This window comes from Polypterus senegalus, chromosome 4, assembly GCF_016835505.1.
Source record: "Polypterus senegalus isolate Bchr_013 chromosome 4, ASM1683550v1, whole genome shotgun sequence".
NCBI lineage: Eukaryota > Metazoa > Chordata > Cladistia > Polypteriformes > Polypteridae > Polypterus > Polypterus senegalus.
Window position 1 is genome coordinate 148,825,446 of NC_053157.1, and position 18,861 is coordinate 148,844,306.

General features: G+C 37.6%; 1 protein-coding gene across 5 annotated transcripts in view; it reads left to right on the plus strand.

Annotated features, from left to right (window-relative positions):
* Window positions 1-18,861, plus strand: part of jakmip1 (janus kinase and microtubule interacting protein 1) — a 278,170-nt gene that overhangs the window by 131,383 nt on the left and 127,926 nt on the right. For 4 of the 5 annotated variants that reach the window (XM_039751460.1, XM_039751462.1, XM_039751461.1 and 1 more), the window contains exon 1: window positions 8,132-8,257. In XM_039751460.1, coding sequence (XP_039607394.1) covers window positions 8,132-8,257 — 126 coding nt within the window. Of the gene's footprint in view, window positions 1-8,035; window positions 8,258-18,861 lie in introns of those variants that run through there. The other variant, XM_039751459.1, reaches the window with a different exon arrangement.

The window sequence follows — 18,861 nt, forward strand, 5'->3', positions numbered from 1 at the left end:
AAAAGAATTAAGTCTAGTTCTGAGATTTCTAAAGGTAGTTAGAATTCCTTTTTAAACAACTTTCTAAAAATCAACTAAGAATAGTGCCTGACAGTTCAGCCAAAATATCAAGTTTGTGTAATAACATAATGCAGTGTGCTTAAATCTACAAAAGTAATTCAAGCCTGGTGCTCCTAATGAAACGTACTGGGCCACTGAGCAGTCTTTAAAGAAGTCGTAAGTCTGGTAATTCATTGAATTTAGTTTGGACAAGGCATCAGTTGGGTGGTTAAAGAGATGTCAGAGTTAAAACTGAGAGAGTAAGACAGAGAGATGGGTGGGGAGTAAATGAGCACTTCATTCTGCTTTGGTGGACAATTGGAAAAGCCATGCCATGCCATGCCATGCCATGACACTTGAGAGACAATAGTCAGTAGTTGGACTGTAAGGTTTTAGTTTTGTCTGTTTACTTGCTACTGTCAATTCTCTGTTTACCCCTTCTTTGGGTTTATTTGATTGCTGAAGTTAAAATGTGCGCTAATGATGACTTTATTAATCCTTTCAAATTTGCAATTTGAATCATGAACAGTATTAAACTACGTGTTGTATCTCTACCTCGTCCAATGTAGATTCTCAATTGAATTATTTTTCTCCTGTCCATAATAATAATGATAATAATTGTGCATTTTATTTATATAGCACCTTTCCCATGCTCAAGGCAAATAAGATACAAATACTTTCTATATAAAACAATAAACAATATAATACAGAATATTCAAAGCATTAAATAGGGTTAAAGAAAGAAAAAAACAGAGTATAATACTCAATTCAATACTAAAAGAAAAATGCTTGTACACATCACATAATTTGTTATACAGTATAACACACACACGCACATTATCCTGAGCATCTGGACAGAAAAGTAAACTGACAGAAGGAGCAGCATGTTAGATTAAGATAGATAGATAGATATTAAGTTAAAAACCTTCCTGAACAGAGGAGTGTTAAGTTGTTTCTTAAAAGAATGAATGGAGTCAGCTGATCTTATTAATTTTGGGAAGTCATTCCAAAGTCTGGCACTATACAGCTGAAGGCCCTTGTTGCCAGAATCTGAGGACCTTAGTTGGTGAGCAGGAGCATAGCAATCGAGAAGGGCAGTGATGTAGTCCTGTGCAAGGCCATTTAAAGCTTTATAGGTTATTAGTGTAATTTTATACTTGATCCTGTTAGACACATGGAGCCAGTGAAGGCAGAGCAGGATGGGTGTAATGTGCTCGCCGTTGCTGGTTTGTGTAATGACTCTTGCAGCAGAGTTTTGACTCAACTGGAGCTGTGATGTAAGATTTGAAGGGACACATGTTAGTAGGTAGTTAAAATAATCAATGAGGGGTGTGATAAAATTATGGACAAGTTTCTCAGCATTAGAAAAGGGGAGGAAAGAGTGAAGAAGAAATATGTTACAGAGGTTGATGTAAGAACGTTTCTTGATGTGGTTTATGTGGGAGGATTAAAAAAGTGACAAATCAATACACCAAAATTCCTTGCATTAGAAGGAGGTCTTTAGAGGTCACTGTCAAATGTGACTGAAAAGGAGCTAATTTTCTTACGTTGTGTTTTAGTGCCAGTTTGTAGGAGTTCAGTTTTGTTGCAATGTATTCTTAAACAGTTCTGCTCCATCCAGGTTTTAATTTCACTGAGGCAAGTTGTGAGCTGAGAAAGCTCTGAAGTTTGGCTTTTAATATTAAAACAGAGTTGAGTATCAGCTGCATTTAAATGATAAACCCAGTCCAAATCTACAAGTGATATGGCCAAGGGGAAGTATATACAGTAGATACAGAAGAGCAGAGGACCGACACACAGAGCCCTGAGGAAGTCCTTGTGTGACTGGTGCTAAGTTGGCCCTGCTGTTGCCAAGACTAACAAACTCTTGCCTGTCAGTGAAACTGGATATTGCCAGAGATACCCAGAATGCTCTCCATTCCAGTGAATAGAATGTCATGTCTTACAGTATCCAATAGAACATTAGAACAATCTAGACAAGAGCAGGTTTTTCAGCTCAAACAAGTCACCAGTTCTATCTACTTAATTCTTCTAAAATATCATCAAGTCTAGTTTTGAAAGTTATGCTGTCTACCACGCTACTTGGTAGCTTATTCCAAGTGTCTGTGGTTCTCGAAGTAAAGACACACTTCCTAATGATTGTGTGACATTTACCCTTAACAAGTTTCCAGCTGTGTCACTGTGCTCCTGATGAACCCTTTTAAAATATCAATCCACTGTACTAATTCACTTCATAATTTTAAACACTTCAATCACGTCACCTCTTATTCTTTTTTTGCTTAAAATGATAAGGCTCAGTTCTTTCTTTCTTCATAATTCATCCCCTTTAGCCCTTGAATGAGCCTAGTCGCTCCTCTCTGGACCTTTTCTAGCACTGCGATGTCCTTTTTGTAGGCTGAAGACCAAAACTGCACACAGTACTCCAGATGAGGCCTCACCAGTGCATTATAAAGCTTGAGCATAACCTCCTAACATTCCCTTTGCCTTTTTAATGGTTTCTGAACCATTGTTGTCGGAAAGTTGATAGTGTAGAGTCCACTATGACTCCTAAATCCTGCTTGTAAGGTGTACTCTCAATTTTTAAACCTCTCATTGTGTATTCAAACCTAACATTTTTATTTCCTATGTTTACTACTTTACATTAATCTGCCATAAATCTGCCCACGCCTATGTGCTGTCCAAATTCTTCTGATTTAATGGATTCCAAATTATCTGCCAATCCACACATCTTGGTATCATCTGCAAACATTTATATACATTAAAAATAGAAGCAGCCCTAGCACTGACCCCTGTGGAACACCACTCTTAACATTAGCCAATTCTGATATAAGGTCCCTCGCACCATAACCCTCTGCTTACTGTCTCTGAGCCAATTCTGCACCCATCTAAAAACATCACCCTGAACTCTCACTTCTTTTAGTTTAATTTCCAACCTCTCATGTGGCACCTTATCAAATGCTTTCTGAAAATCATGACACAATAATATCATATGCTTCAATTTGATCATATCCTTTTCTTGCTTCCAGCATGTTAGTAAAACACAACCTCCCTCTTCTGATACCATGTTGACTATTCTGGTGCTAGAATTCTGAGTACTGAAACAATAGTGGCTCAGTTAACAAATTTTCTGAGAAAGAAGCACCTTTATAAAGAAGTCAACATAAGTTGCTCACAGTAGCACATGTGCAAGTTCAAATGCATGTTCACTACATTTCTGCTGTGTCACCAGGGGTGTGGAAATCACATTTTTTTCTACTTGTCCACGGACAAGTAAACTTAGAAAATCCACTTGTCTGCCAGTTATATTCACTTGCCCATAAACAAATAACAAAAGTTATTTTGTTATTTATAACAATAGTTTATTTTTTCTGATCTCTTTTATTGATACCAAAACTGCCTTCCATTTTAAAACTGAAAAAAGTTCTTTCAGGGAGTAGTATTTTGCCACCTTGCTCTAGAAAATTATATAAAAGATTCCCTTATCATTTTAACTCACTAATAAACAATGCCTTCATTATAGGTACACTAGTTCTGTTTCACATATTAAAGTTACATAACAGAACACTGTCCTGATTTATTTTCTACCATGTTCTTCAGCTTTTGTCTTGCAACATCTTCTCGCCCAAGAATCTTTACCATCTCAGACAGCATGGGCTAAATGCTGTTGATTTCTGCTTGAGCTGAACTGCATGGTTCCTGGACTGATGGTCCTGCAGAAGTGGATGCTGATGAATTTTCAGGTTTTTTATGAGTGATGTGTCTGTTGCCAGATGACAGCCAGAATTCCACAGCTGATAGTGGGTCAAACTCTTCTATAGGTTTGCCATCAACAACAATGCGCATCTGGTTTTGAAGGTTTTCCTGAGTCAGGTAGGTTCTTAGAGAACTCTTTACTAAATGCGTATTGGAGAATAATCTCTCACAAGAAGCTGTGGAAGGAGAAACTGTAAGAAACAGTGAGATCAGCACACTAATATTCTTTAGAGACGCTTCCTTCCTCTTCAGAACTGAGGTATAGACAGCAAGTGGATGGTACTGCCGTTGCATTGATATGTGCACTTTAAGTGCTTGCCATTCAGATGGTGCATGTTTAACTTCCTCATCAGTCAACAAATCACTATACTGCTGACACAAGTTCTTGATTTCATAGTTTCCATAAGTGCTCATTCCAGACAGAGTGTGTGGCCAGATTCTGAAATCAAACACCCTCATATCTGACACACGAGGCTTATCAAGGTCAGAGAACCTGGTAAGTATATACTGAACCATGCTTTCCAGGAGATCATGAACATCTCTGTCTTCACAAAAATCTCTGAAACCACCAGACAGCTTTAAGTATCCATCAAATGTACTAGACACCTTGTCAAACAGGTTATAAAACTTTGCAAGGATTTCTCCTGGATCCTTTGTCATGGCATGCAATATGGTGCCCAAGGTATCAATGGCCTCCTTAACTTTAAATATCAGCAAGTCTTTGCTCTGGAAAAGAGTTGAGGTGGCTGTAATAGCAGAAAGTACATCCATCATCAGATATAGATACTTAATAAATTTTACTTGCTTGAGGTCATGTAGGATGGCTTTAGCCTGCCCCAGGTCATCTCCCTTGTTTGATGTGGAAAGTATCTGTTCCATGTGGGTAACAGTTACATGTAAATCCTGGCTAACAGCTTTTAATGCTCTGGACTTTGATGATACCCATCTGATGGCTTTTATTTCTGAATGCATAAGCAAGGTTAAATTCAAAATTGACGCAAGATTTTGCAGCATGCTGTCTCTTTGGTGAAAAAGAATAAAACTTGCAGATGCGCTTAATGGTGTCTTCAAACTTTTTCAGATAGCCTACGTCTTTTACAGCATCAAATACACCTAACTCCGGTTTATGTGCCATACAGTGTGTAACAAGAACTTTGTTACTTACGCAATCACTGAGCTTTCTGGCAGCACCATTTTTATCTCCAAGATTAACTGCTGCATCATCAAGATTAATGCATACAAGCTTTGGGTCATTGTCTCCAATGTTTTCAATATCAATGCCACATTTTGACAAACCATTTTTTATGGCAGCAACAACACCATCTGCTGTGGCATTTTCTAAATTCTCAGTGCTAGCCGTGGCTGTATAGGGATCAAACGTTTCTGGATGAACGTACCTCAGTAGTAAACCTTCTTGGTCTATTACTGATAAGTCGGTGCTTGAGTCACTCATGACTGAAAAGAATCTGACATGTTTCGTGTGGCTTGAGAAATCATTCAACAAAACAGAAAATATTGACTTCACAAACTCAACACAGGCGACCCTGCCTCGATGGTAACTCCCAAAATTTACACCATTCTTTTCCTGCACAGAAATTGAAAGTCAGTAAATGGCCTGTTGTGCTTAGCAACAGTGTAAGCAATATTGAACAGCCTGGTGTAACGCTCAACCTCCAAGCGTTCAACTTTAGATAATGCTTTTTCAATTGAAACAACTTTTTTCTTACTTTTAGACTCAAGCTTTGACATAATAGGCAATGTGTTTCCTAGACAGCTGATGCGACAGTATTGTGTCTTTTCTGTCGAATTTCTTGCCGGTAAATAATGTGGATGTTTTATCGGCAATAAGTGGATACTGACGGCAAATTTGGCAAAAAACGGAGTCGGTGTCATCTGCATTTACCCACGGAAATTCTTTGAGCCATTGGGATTGAAAAGGCCGTTTTCGTTTTTTTTGTCATACTCGCGGTCCATTTCAGTTCCCCTCAGAGCCTGTTGTGCCAATTTTAATCAAGAAACGATCCATTTCTCATCTGCGATGCTACTTGCTTCAGTTTCAGCAACACGCATATAGCGAGAAAAACGTGCTTACCGCAGTGCATTATGGGTCACACAGGTACTGTAATTCCTAATGACGTATTCGAAATTCCGCAAGATGGTACATTTCCAAAGAAGTAAATATTACCGATGTTGTCGGAAAAAATAATCGCATCTAAGTGAAGATTTTTATAGATATGTCATAACATTTGGAAACAGAATGTTTTCTTCTTTATTTTTAATAAACTGACAGCACATACATATATTTATATATGTGTATGTATGTATGTATGTATGTATGTATGTATGTATATATGTACAGTATGTATATATATATATATATATATATATATATGTAAATATATATAGATTGTCCGAAGAGGTAAAGAGGAGAGTGGCTCAGGAAACTTTGTATGGAGAGAAAGGATGATCCTAGCAGTGAGAAGGCTCATCACTGTTTGGGTAGAGGTTCTTGTTAAAGGAAACATTAGCAAGATTACCTGCAGAGATTACAAGACAATAGTTGTTGCTTTTAGGAAGCTAGAAGTAGATTTTTACATGGTCTCGTAATTTTGACAGTGAAAACATGCTTATTCTGAACAGGGTACCGGGTAAGCTGAAGCCAATGCCAACAAGCATTATGGGCAATGCAAGAGCAAACCCTGGACAGGGCACCAGTCCATAGCAGGGTGAAGACACAGATACACACAACTCTGGGGCTAATGTAGTGTCACCAGTCTACATAAGCTGCATGTGTTTGGACTGTGGATGAAGAACCAAACATACATTGGGAGAACATGTATACTCTATGCAATGAGAACCTGGGACTTGAACATTGGTGTCCTTGTTACAAGACAGTAGCGCTATCACTGAGCCACAATTTGGAATGATGATTCTGTAGCTTGTCCTGGAGGAAACCTATAGAGGGAGTTTAAAACTGTTTTGAACCTTGGGTACATTGTGCCTAGATTTAGGAAGAGAGATTAGGCAAAAATAAAGGAAAAGATTTACTGTAGTTTTGCATAGTGTGGAGGCAAGCCATCCCACATAGTATGTAAGGCGTAGTAGAGCAGCAAGCTTTTTAACCTCCTTAGCATTGCATTTTATTCCAAAAACATGTAAAAACCATTGCATTTTTTTGGACCTGAAAAATTACATTTTTAATAAATCTCACAAGTGTAATAATGATGCAAATAATAGTACCAATGAATAAAAATATGAAGTGAACAATAATTACAAAAATAAGAACAGAAATAATACTACTAATGATGCCAAAACAGTATATAATCTCAAAATGAGTAGTGTGCGGTAAATCTTAAAGCACGGTTGAAAGACCTAATCCAACATCTTATTCAGGACAATAATAGTGTGTTTCTTTTTGGATTTTCTTTCCAGATTTATCAGTTTTTGAACAGCACACTGCACAGATATGTCTGTTTCTTTGTTTTTTTTTTCCCCTAGTTGGAGGTATATAATCAATAGTCTACCAATAAGACACTATGGATTGATCTGCAATGTATTGGGTCAACCGTGTCTCTCTAGTGTGGATGGTGGATATGCAGCAATGATTTGTTTTACAAACTGGCATTTAAAGTTTGCATGAGATACAGTTTTGCCAGCTTTTTATTTGTATAACACGAATGCATTTCAAATGCACTGTTCCATCAGATGATGAAATATCTTTTTTTAGTACAGTATTTCTTTTGTTGCCTCCACATAACGGGATAGAATGTCAATTCTTGATCCACACGATCTGTGCCTCCCATCGTGCTATTTTACTCCACCACAGCACAAGACTTTGTAAACTGCTTGTTGCCTTTTGCTTGTGCAATGACTGCAGCTGTGTTATGTACAGTGCTAAAAAGACAAAGATCTTTATTGTCCTTCCATTTCAGCACAAGCATTTTATCATTTTGCCAAGCTACTAGTGCACCTGCAACTAACATGGCAACCTTTATATATTGTAAATGATAAGCTATGGAAGATCATCATAATTTGTTGTCTGCTTCATGAGTGGTCTTTTAAGCAGGAGTCAGCATGGTTCACTACCCAGCCTGTTCAACAAATGATGTTCAAATTCTTCTTGATTTGGTATATTGTTTAGACTGTCTAATGCATTTAGTGTTACCTATATATTGTTCTGATGAGCGGTGATAATGATTTTGATGCAGATTCTGACAAAGTTTTCACTCTTATTCTTTTATAGGACAATTAAAGCTTTGGTGTGCCATGGCTGAATGCTTCTTTTGCTGAAACATGTTTTGATTTCAAAAGGCTTCTGAAGAACTAAATTATAACCAAGATGTCAAAGAAAAATCGCAAAGGTGAAAAGCCTGAGGCAGTGATTGATGCCTTGCAGGCTGCTAATGAGGAGCTCCGAAGTAAACTAACAGACATTCAGATTGAGCTCCAGCAAGAAAAAAGCAAGGTATACAATTTAATTTCTAAAGCTGTAGAACAAATAGGGGAGCATTCATAAATGTGAATACATTATTTTATTATAATTGTTTTCTGTAGAAATTGTCTGTTTTAAAGCATACATTACAGTAATTTGATATATGTATAGCTTTGACTGTTTGCTGTAATACTTGATATTTAATTTTAAATATGTTTATTAATAAAAGTTTTATATGCTGTACAGATAAAGATATAGAATATTAAGGCCTGTATTTCATAAATACAACATTTAAAAAAAAATTAATTTAGATCCCTCAATAACCCATAAATATTCTAAATTGCCATAGTACTATATTTAATACAGATTATAAATTTTTGTTGCAAAATAGTAATACATTTCAGGAAATATGGTACATTTGGAGAATTACTTGGTAGGGCATTTTAGCTAACAAATCAAATTCTAAAACTACAAATTAAGATGAATAATACATTGAACAAACAGTAGGTTGTTAATATATAGTGTATATATATATATAAATCCGAAGTCTAAAAGTGCAACGATTTTGTGCAAAGATTTAATGTCACTTTTTTTTTTTTTCACGCTTTAAATCTGGCTTATTTTAAAACCTACATATATATGCTTGGTATCTTTTCAGAATTTATCTAACTAACTTTAATGTGATGTTGTTAGATTTTCAGATTTTTATTCAGTTTTTAAATTCTAAACTAAAAAATATCAAGAACTCTCGTCCCTTGAGACGAGACTTTTGTGCCTAGAGATTTAATCAAACCGGGGGACGGAAATAAAAGACAAAGAGTAGTGCTTCTGCTGTACAGGCTTTTAAATGTTTGAAGCGCTGCGGCAGATGCAGATGCAAGCACAGCAGGCAGCAAGCCAGCAGTTGATCGAGCAAAGAGGAGGTAAAAAACGAACTATTTGTTTCCCATTGTATCACCATTTAAGAGGAGGTTTTGGAGGAGTGACTGTGTCTCCTTGGGGGTGCGTTCAGCCCCCCTCTTTACAACGTGAGTGGCTGAGACACGAAGTGGCTGGTGCGTAGCGCAGGCCCAGGGATATGGTGAGTGAAGCATGCAGGGGGCGAACCCCCTAGTTTTTGTGTGTGTGTGTATGTATATGTATATATATATATATATATATATATATATATATATATATATATATATATATATATATATATATATATATATATATATATATATATATATGTATTGATAATAATGATTATAATGATTATTAACCAACATGATGCAGTAAAACTTTAAATGTCAATTACTAGTATGGTATTATATTACTTAATTAAATAGCGGTTTAAAATGTAATTATTACAAGTTAGATCTTCTCCCTCAATTAAGGATTAACTCTGCATCATCAAATATGAATGTAATAATTTCCTGTCCTTAAAGAACTACTTGACAAACATGACATCTGTGCAGAAATTTAGTTGTAAAAAAGTTGAGGCGTTATCCTGGTTCCATGTGACTATACTGAATGGATGAATGTGCTGTAAGAAAGGAAAATTCAAAGCTGTAGGGATTATTTGCTTTATAAAGTACCTGTTTATGTTGTGGTCTGTGAATATCTTTTTAATTTTTAAATGGACCCGTAATCAATTGGACTGTAATCAGTTTTGTAATTATTGCTTAAACCTGGTCATGCATGTAGAAATGCTGTGCTTTGTCTGCATCAGTCATTTTTGCAAGATCTGGAAAAAAAAGTATAAATAGGCAGCATAAACAAGTTTTATGTAATGGCTACAAATTAGGAGTGTCCGTTTTGCACACTCAACAATATCTTAATTGTTGTTTTAACAGTTTGCAAGCTCAAATTAGCGAGAATGTCACTCATTTTGCATTTACTGTCCCATGTAACCCAACAGGAAAGACTACTGCATGTGAGTTCATGGACAGTGCACCACAAGTGAAGCTAGCATAAAACTTGAGTGAGTAAACAGCACTGGGGATAAACAGCCACACAGTGTATGTCGTTAGATTTAATTGCAAGACGTGGATCATCCTCACTTGTGTGGAGGTGGTTTGGTTTTGAAAAGACCAATGTTGCTTAAAAGACGGCTATGTGCAAACTATGTTGGAAATCGTTTGCCATTAAAGATAGTGCTACAACTAACTAATTTCACCATCTGCAAAGTGAAATTGTACTAGTATGGAGACCCATAGGATGGGTGCTCAAAGCAAGGTGAAGAGGGTCTACGTGACTGTATTTTGGCCTGGAGCTGGAGTGACTTGTAATTATTTCCATAAGAAGCATATGCTATTGAGTGTGTTTTATTGTGCAAGCTGTTTTGGATGGGGGTCCTCAATTCCAAAGCATGTTTTTTCTTTCATTATTTAAAACAACAGACTTTAATTTGTTGTCAGTGTGAATTACATATGTAAAGAATTTCGAAATCAAGTCAAGAGCCTTATTTTACAGTGATGTTTTGTAATTATTTATACTGTATTATTTATAACATTATCATTTATTTACTTCTCAATCTTAGTTTTACTCAGTCCATGGCCTTAGTGAAAGTTGTTAGCAGCTTTCTAGTTCATCTTTTTAATTGCAGTATACAGTACATTATCTGTAAAACTTGTGTGTACAGTGTAGTCAAAGTGTTTAGACCCCTTCACTTTTTTGTTATATTGCAGCCTTGTTCTAAAATCATTAAAATTCTTATTTCCCTCCATACCAAGTAACACTCAGTACCCCAGAATGACAATTTAAAAACAAGATTTTAGAAATGTATGCAAATTAATTCAAAATAAAAAGCTGAAATATCACATTAGCCAAAGTATTCAGACACTCTACACAGTTCTTACCTGAAGCACCTCTGGCAGCAATTACAGCCTGAAATCTTCTTGAGTATGATATAACAAGATTAATACACCTGGATTTGGGGATTTTCTGCCATTCTTCTACAAATCCACTCAAGCTCTCAGAGGTTGAATGGAGACCATCGGTGGACAGCTAATATCAGCTCTCTCCTGAGTTATTTGACTGAGTTCATACTCAGTATAACAAAAATAATTACATCTGTAATTTCCCATTAAGGCTAATTGCATATCAAAGTTATAAAATAACCTGTGAACAAAACATCTTTCCCAGTTTTGGCCTGGGTTGCAGAAAGCAGATTATGAAACTTCATGAAGATGGAAATGGGTACAAGAGTATCAGTGGGCTACTGATACTCTGTTGCATCAGTGGTTAGGAGGTATAGGAAGAGCCATACTCTCAGTTTAAAAAAAAAAAAAAAGTGCAGTGTCCATCATTGAGGAATGATGTACAATTTGCTATTGATGCACCCTTGCATCGAATAACAGGCAGGCGAGTGCTTGCGACTTTGCATAGGAATCATCTGTTGAAATTGGTGACCGTGCAAAGGACATTGAATGAAGTGAACCTTGTATGGCCAGTGTCCAAGAAGTAAACCATTGTTCACAAAACAGCACAAAATTACAAGATTAAACTTTCACAAATGACATGAAAGCAAACTTAACAAATATTGACAGCACTTGTTTGGTCAGATGAAACCAAACTACATGTTTTTTTGGATCAGATGGAGTTCAGAATGTATGGCATTGACCTTAGTTAGGACTACCAAAGTGTCTGCATAGTGGAAACTTTGAAACATGGAGACGAAAGTGTGCTGATAAGGGGCTGCATGAGTACAAAGATATAGGGAATATTTAATTATGGATGGCACCATGAATGAAAACATGAATCCCAGTCTCAGGAAGCTTGTCAGCAGAGTAATTTTTCAATGTGACATTGATCCCAAATAGACTGCAAAATCACGAAAGAATTTTTAAAGAAGAACAAAATGAAAACTACTACCTGGCCTAGTATGTCCTTGACTTGACGAGGCATTTTAAAGTGGAAGGTAGACCAACAAAACCCCTCCAGCAGCTGAAAAGAATCTTCTTCTGTGATGAACGACAGATAATCTCTCCACAGATTTGTGCAAAACTGATATCATTAATGCCCAAAAATATAGACTTTGTCATCCAAAATAAAGACAAACATACAAAATATTATAACAATGTAATCTCACTAATGAGAAGCGTTTTGACTTTTGTTGTAGTTGATTATTAATTATGCACATTTATTATTGTTCATTATTTATTTTTATATTCATTCATTACTAGTCAAACCATTAATCATTTTTCAAATGTATTGGTTGATTCTTCTTAGGCTTAAGCTATAAACAAATAAACATATTAAATGGACAAAATTTGTAATTAAAATTTTAATGATATTCACCTGGATGCACTCAGTTTTGTTATATACTGTATATTATTTACTGTGAATGAAATCAGGATAACAACATTTCTAATAGACTGTACTTAACAGTACGTTTCTGATAATGTTGTGAACTAAAATCTGATCATAGTAACAAGAATATACTACTATTACTTATTTTTTTTCGGCTGTTGTGTTGCTACAGTAGTTCATCAGTATTCATCTATCCCTGTTTTTTTTTTTTTTACATCATTTTCTGCCACACAAACTGCCTTTATGACCTCTCTCTCCACATCCATAAACCTCCTCTTTGGCCTTCGTCTTCTCACTTTGCTTGGTAGTTCCATCCTCATGATTTGCATGTCCCCAAATCATCTCAATCAAGCCTCTCTCACTTGGTCACCAAACTGCCATACCCTTGTTGTCCCTCTACTATATTAATTCTTCGTTTGGTCTGCCCTCGTTACTCAGAGTGAAAATAGTAGCATCTTCATCTCTGCCACTGTCTCCAAATCAACATCAACTACTGTTTTATAGACCTTCCAGTACAGGTACTCTTTTCAACCCAGTCCATCCTGCCTACACTCTTTTTCACTTCTCTGCTGTGCTTTCCTTTACTTTGGCCTGCTGACTCCAAGTATTTAATTTAGTCTACCTTCAACACCTTTGCTTCTTGCAGTCACACCCTTCCATCACCTTCCCTGTCATTCACGCAGATGTACTCCTTCTTACTCCTACTGACTTTCATTCACCTTCTCTCCAGCACGTACCTCCACTTCTCCAGGTTTGTATCAATCTACTGTCTACTCTTGTTACAGATCAGAATATCATCCTGTGATTAGTGGTCTATGGTGTCGGGAATATTTTATATATTCGTATGCAGGGCTCCAGTCAGGTGTAGGAATGCGCAGGCACGCTTCAATCCATGGCTAATTGGGGTACTTGACAGATCTGGCTGCATACATGTGCGAGGGTTCAGCAGATCGGTTGGGCACCATAATCATTCCTCAGAAGTACCAGCGTGTCATGCCTGCACCCAATTAGAAATGATAATTTAAAATGATCCTGCGTGGAGGGAAAAAGGTGGAAGTTGAGGAATGTGTCTGGAATGAGTGAGAGAAAGTAAGAATCGGAAACAATAAGGAAAGATTGAGGTTGAAAGAAGGGATGACAGATGGTAAGCACGCAAGTGGTGTGCAGGTAGATGGAGGCAGGTAGGCAGTAAGAAGAGTCCCAGTAGGGAATTGCAGGATGGGCGCTCGAATTGAGCTGAAGAGGGTCTACATGGCTGTATATTGGCAAGGAGCTGGAGTTACCTGATCCTCGCAGAGGGCTCCTGCATAAGTCCAAGGGAGAGGTAGCAGCAGACAAATGGAGTGAAGCATGGCTCAGTTTGGGAGCCCTGCTGGGTGCCTATAACCAGTAAGGACCTGAGCCTGTTTCAGAGGGGAGTCTGTGCTTGTCAGTGGGACTTCTCTTTGTGCAGAGGGTTCCATATTGGGTAAGATGGGGAGACGTCTGTGTGATGGTGCGGGTATGGCTCTGTGCTCCTCCTTCCTGTTTGGTGAGCTTCTTGAACCCAACTTCAATCTATAACATAACAGAATGAGCTGACAAATGAGGACACCGCATGAAGCAAGCGGAAAATTTGCAAAGTTTTCGGTGCTTTTATTAAAAACAGTCAAACAAACAAGTGTCCAAATAAATAGTGTAGTGTTATAAATAAAAATTCCATAAATAAATAATCGATAAAATCAGATGAAATGTGGAGGTAAAAATTTCAAGAAGCGTATCCCTTGAAAACGTGGTTAAAATACTGGCAGAAACAGTCTTTCTTTCTTTCTTTTTTTTTTTTTTTTAATAAACCTATTCCTTTCCCTTTATCTGGGGGCTCCTCTGTTTATCTGCTTATCCTTCATGAGCCTTACAGGAGAGGAGTTGCCCAATCAGCAGATGCATCTGACCTTCCACAGGTCTGGTTACCTGCTCTTCCAAGCTACAAACAGGCTTCCTCGCCGAACCAAGTCTCGGGTACACAATGGCCAGGGTGCTCATGTTGGGGCTTTCCCACCTAAGCCTCCTCGACCTCCGCTGCCTTCTCGGCTTTACGTGGTGAACCATTCACCTTCTTGGATGCTCCTGCTCCTCCGAACTGCTCAGCTGGAGTGACCGCACCCCAACCCCCATAAAAAATGTGTGTGTGCCACACAGTTCTCCACAGGGGCAATTCTCCCAGCTGCCTGCTTTCTCTCTCTCACGGGTCTGCACCTGTCTGCTCGCTTACTCCTGCACTGGCTCTTTTCTCCTCCTGCTTCCTTTTTCCTTTAATCTCCATTCTCCCTTTTCATTTTTCTTTCTTTTTTCCCCCCCTTGCACTCACGCTTCAACTTTTAAATTGGGGACGTGGCACAGCTGTGTTGATTAGCAGCTCCTGGCATCAATTACAGCCATGGGAATTGCTCTCACCTCACTACCATGCCACCTAACTTATATCCGCAAGTGTGGCGATTATTTAATTAAAATGGCAATCAGCCACAGACTTTACCACAGTCTGTTCTCAGATGGAGACACTAGGGCTTACACATCTTTGACTGTGCATTTATTTATTAAAGATTTTACCTGCCACAGATTTGACTTTGTTTATCTGGATGTATCTGTGGAAATTTTAACCTCCTTGGATTTGCTCCAATTTTAATGGATTATTGCTTTATTTTTGAGGATTTTAAACTGCACTTTTGAGCATTTTATTTGTTGGTCTTTAATAAAAGCATTGTTCACTGTTTGCACCTACCCCTTGCTATATGTATGTGTCCTCAATTGCCTGGTGATAAGGGATCAAGAGGCTCCCAGGTGGAGCTAATCTGGACTGTCACACATCAGCAAACATCATAGTCCATGGACATTCCTGTCTGACCTCATCTGTCAACCTGTCCATCACAACAGCAAAGATATAAAGGATAAGAACTGATCTTTGGTGTAATCCCACTCTCCCCTTGATCCAGGCTATCATTCCTACCACACACCTCACAGTAGTCACACTGCCCTCATACATATCCTGCACCACCCTCACATACTTTTTTACTGCTCGCGACTTCCTCATACAGTTTCATAGCTCCTTTGTTAGCTCCCTGTCTTATACTTTCTCTAAGTCCACAAACATTCAATGCAATTACTTTTGACCTTCTCTGTACTTCTTCATCAGTACTCTTAAAGCAAATATTGTATCTGTTGTACTTTTTCCAGGCATGAAACCATTTCCTCTCATAGATCGCCACCTCTCTTCTCAGCCTAGTATCTGTCACAATTTCTCATATCTTCATGAAATTCTACTACCATGTCACCTAACCTCCATGCCTCCACTGGTGTATCGTCCAGGCCAACAGCTTTTCCATTTTTCATCCTCCTCATAGCTTCCCTCACTAAAGACTTGCTGATCTATGGTACTTCATGATTTCCTACTTCCACTTCATCCAACCTGCATTCTCTCTCTCATTTTCTGTATTCATAATGTATAAAGTACACCTTCTACCTTTTCAGAACTCTCCCCTCATTTGTCACCCAATTTCCATCCGTATCCTTTATCACCCTGAGCTGTTGCACATCCTTCCTCACTCAGTCCATCTGTTTGCCCAATCTGTACAAATGCTTTCTCCTTCCTTTGTGTTCAGCTTTTCATATACTGTAGCTTGACATAAGCCTTTTCTTTAGCCTTCTCAAACTTGCACTCAGCTTGTACCCAACTCTGATGCTATTTGCACTTGGTCTCCTATACACACAGTTCATCTACCTTTCTCCTCTCTATTGAATCTGCCAGCTTTCTCTCTTTACCAGTTATAGTCCCAACATTAAATGTTCTGACTCAGAACTAAACACTCTTTCCCTTCTTCCTCTTAAATTGTCTGTGAACTGGCTTGCCCCCTTTTTGTTCTTCTTCGTCGTCTTTGCTCAGTAGTAGCATAGTTTTCGCAGATGCCCTGCTAGATAGCAGCAAGGGTGGCATTCATTGGTATCTCAGGCCTCGACTGATCTTGTATGGACATTCTGTTTCTCATCCGCATGTTTGTTTTGGCACAGGTTTTATGCCAGATGCACTTCATGATACAATCATCCCCAATTTACCTGGGCTTGGGACCAGCACTAAGATCACTCTGGTTTATGTGACCCAGGAGACTAGGTTAGAAAAATATACTACTTACTTGGTAGAATGCAGTCTTTTGACCTACAAAATTATACATTGAAAAAAATTAAGGATGATATTGTTAGTGACCATTTCTACAAATTGCTAAAATTTTTCTTTTTCTGTTTTTCTATTTCTTACTGTGTCTGATATATTCTTAACATAAGCATTTTTAACATATGATAGTCTTTTGTTTAAGCTATTATGAAAGACATAAACTGTGTTTCATAGTTCATCCATCTCCCCATTTGTTAACAAAGACATTTAATGCAGTTCAGGGTCTCAGAAATCTAATCCAACAGCTTTGAATGCAAACCTGGATGAGGCTCAGAGACAGATAATTTTGACTATTTCCTGGCCTATTTAGGCTTCACAATTTACCGAATATGCATGTTTTTGTATATTGAATAAAAACAGTCTGCATAGAAACTATCCATGCATAATGTATAAACTTCATACTCATTTGTCTGTGCTGAAATTCGAACACATTCTTAAACCGTGTGGCATCAGCACCATAATATCATCTCCCAATTACTCGATGATGCCTAATCATTCATTTTGCCAACCTCTGTCAAGTTTTACTTGGCAAGGGTAGAAGGTGTAAAAAATGCACTAAGTATAAAAAATGGAGCCAACTATCTTATTTTTTTTTCTCGGTATAAACATTGATATAAATGCTATAACTTCAGTCTTTGTAGATATCCATATATTCTCCTCTCTATTTTATCTACCCACTATCCAATTCACAATCGTGAAGGCTGAAGCCATTCTGGGCTGCATTGTGTGCCAGGTAGGAACCAGGCCTAGATGGTGTACCAGTCTACTGCACTGCATATTCACTTTCAAGTCAAGTCAATTTATACTCACCAGTTAATCTGAAAAATTTTTTTGGAAATGGTGGGAAAATATAGTGTACTAACCAGTTTGTGAGGATGCTGCCAGAGTGTGTGATTTACATACCAGTTACCCGATGATGTCCAGACATAGGCTCACATCCTTTTACAGCTACTTACTGGACTTTTGGGCTTTGTTCCATTTTCTGGCTTTTGACAACTTCCCAGTCATTTCTAGTCCAAATTATCCATGTATCATGAGAAGGTAGGAAAAATCTTAGTCCTGAAGAGGTATGCTTAAATTGTAGAAAACTACCCTGAATTTGCCACTTCATAGACTAAAAATTACAAAAATGTTATGGAAATTTGTAAAACTTGGTGCAAAGTTTTGCATAGGTTATTTCTAGGGATCTAGACATTAGTGAGTTTTTTTTTTTTTGTTTGTTTTTGATAAAGTGACCTACATACCATTTGTCTTTACGTGTTCTCCTTCAAATGTTAATTGACATTTTAGGGATCAAACAAAATTTGGTTTGCATATGCACTTTCAGAAAAAAAGTAAAGCAGGTTTATGGTGATAGCTATGTGTTCAAAAATGAATGATTTTGCTCTCATGTAAGCCAAACAGGATGCTACACAGAGTGAGTGCTCTCCACAGTCACATCTGTGTATCATCTTGTGTGGTGCAATCTGCCCCACATGTTGAAGAAATTGTAATGATGTGTGGCTTCAGTTGTTTTCATTTAAGATTTTATTTCAGTGGTTACTGAGGAAAATTAAGATAGCCAATCTGAGTACAGTCATTATGCTTTTTATCTTAGAGTAATTTTAAACTCAGGAATTGGTCTTTTTTTATTTGTTGCCTTCGCAAATGCATGAGCATAGTGTGAATGTTTGGCCCTGTAGTGAACTGATGCCTTATTTTGAGCTGGATCTTCCCTTGTTCCTAGTGCTGCCATAGTATGTTCCAGTTCCTGGAGACAATGAGAAAGAAGTAAGCAGTTCTGAGCTTGTTATGTTGTGAATCCTTAGCTGCTTCTAATAATCTTTACTAAACTCTACATTTATAAAATTACGTTTGTTTTTTTTTTTAAATACTTAAATCGTTATCAATATATCTGCAGCAACATGTTCTTTGTTTTGGTAATTACTGGTTATGATTTATCCCTAAAAATGTCTACTTGTATTTAAAAATTCAGGCACTAGTAAAAATAACTTAGTTATGTATAGGATATTTTTGAAATGGGGCGGCACGGTGGGCAGTGGTAGCGCTGCTGCCTCACAGTTAGGAGGCCTGGTTTCGCTTCCCGGGTCCTCCTTGCGTGAAGTTTGCATGTTCTCCCCATGTCTGGGTGGGTTTCCTCCAG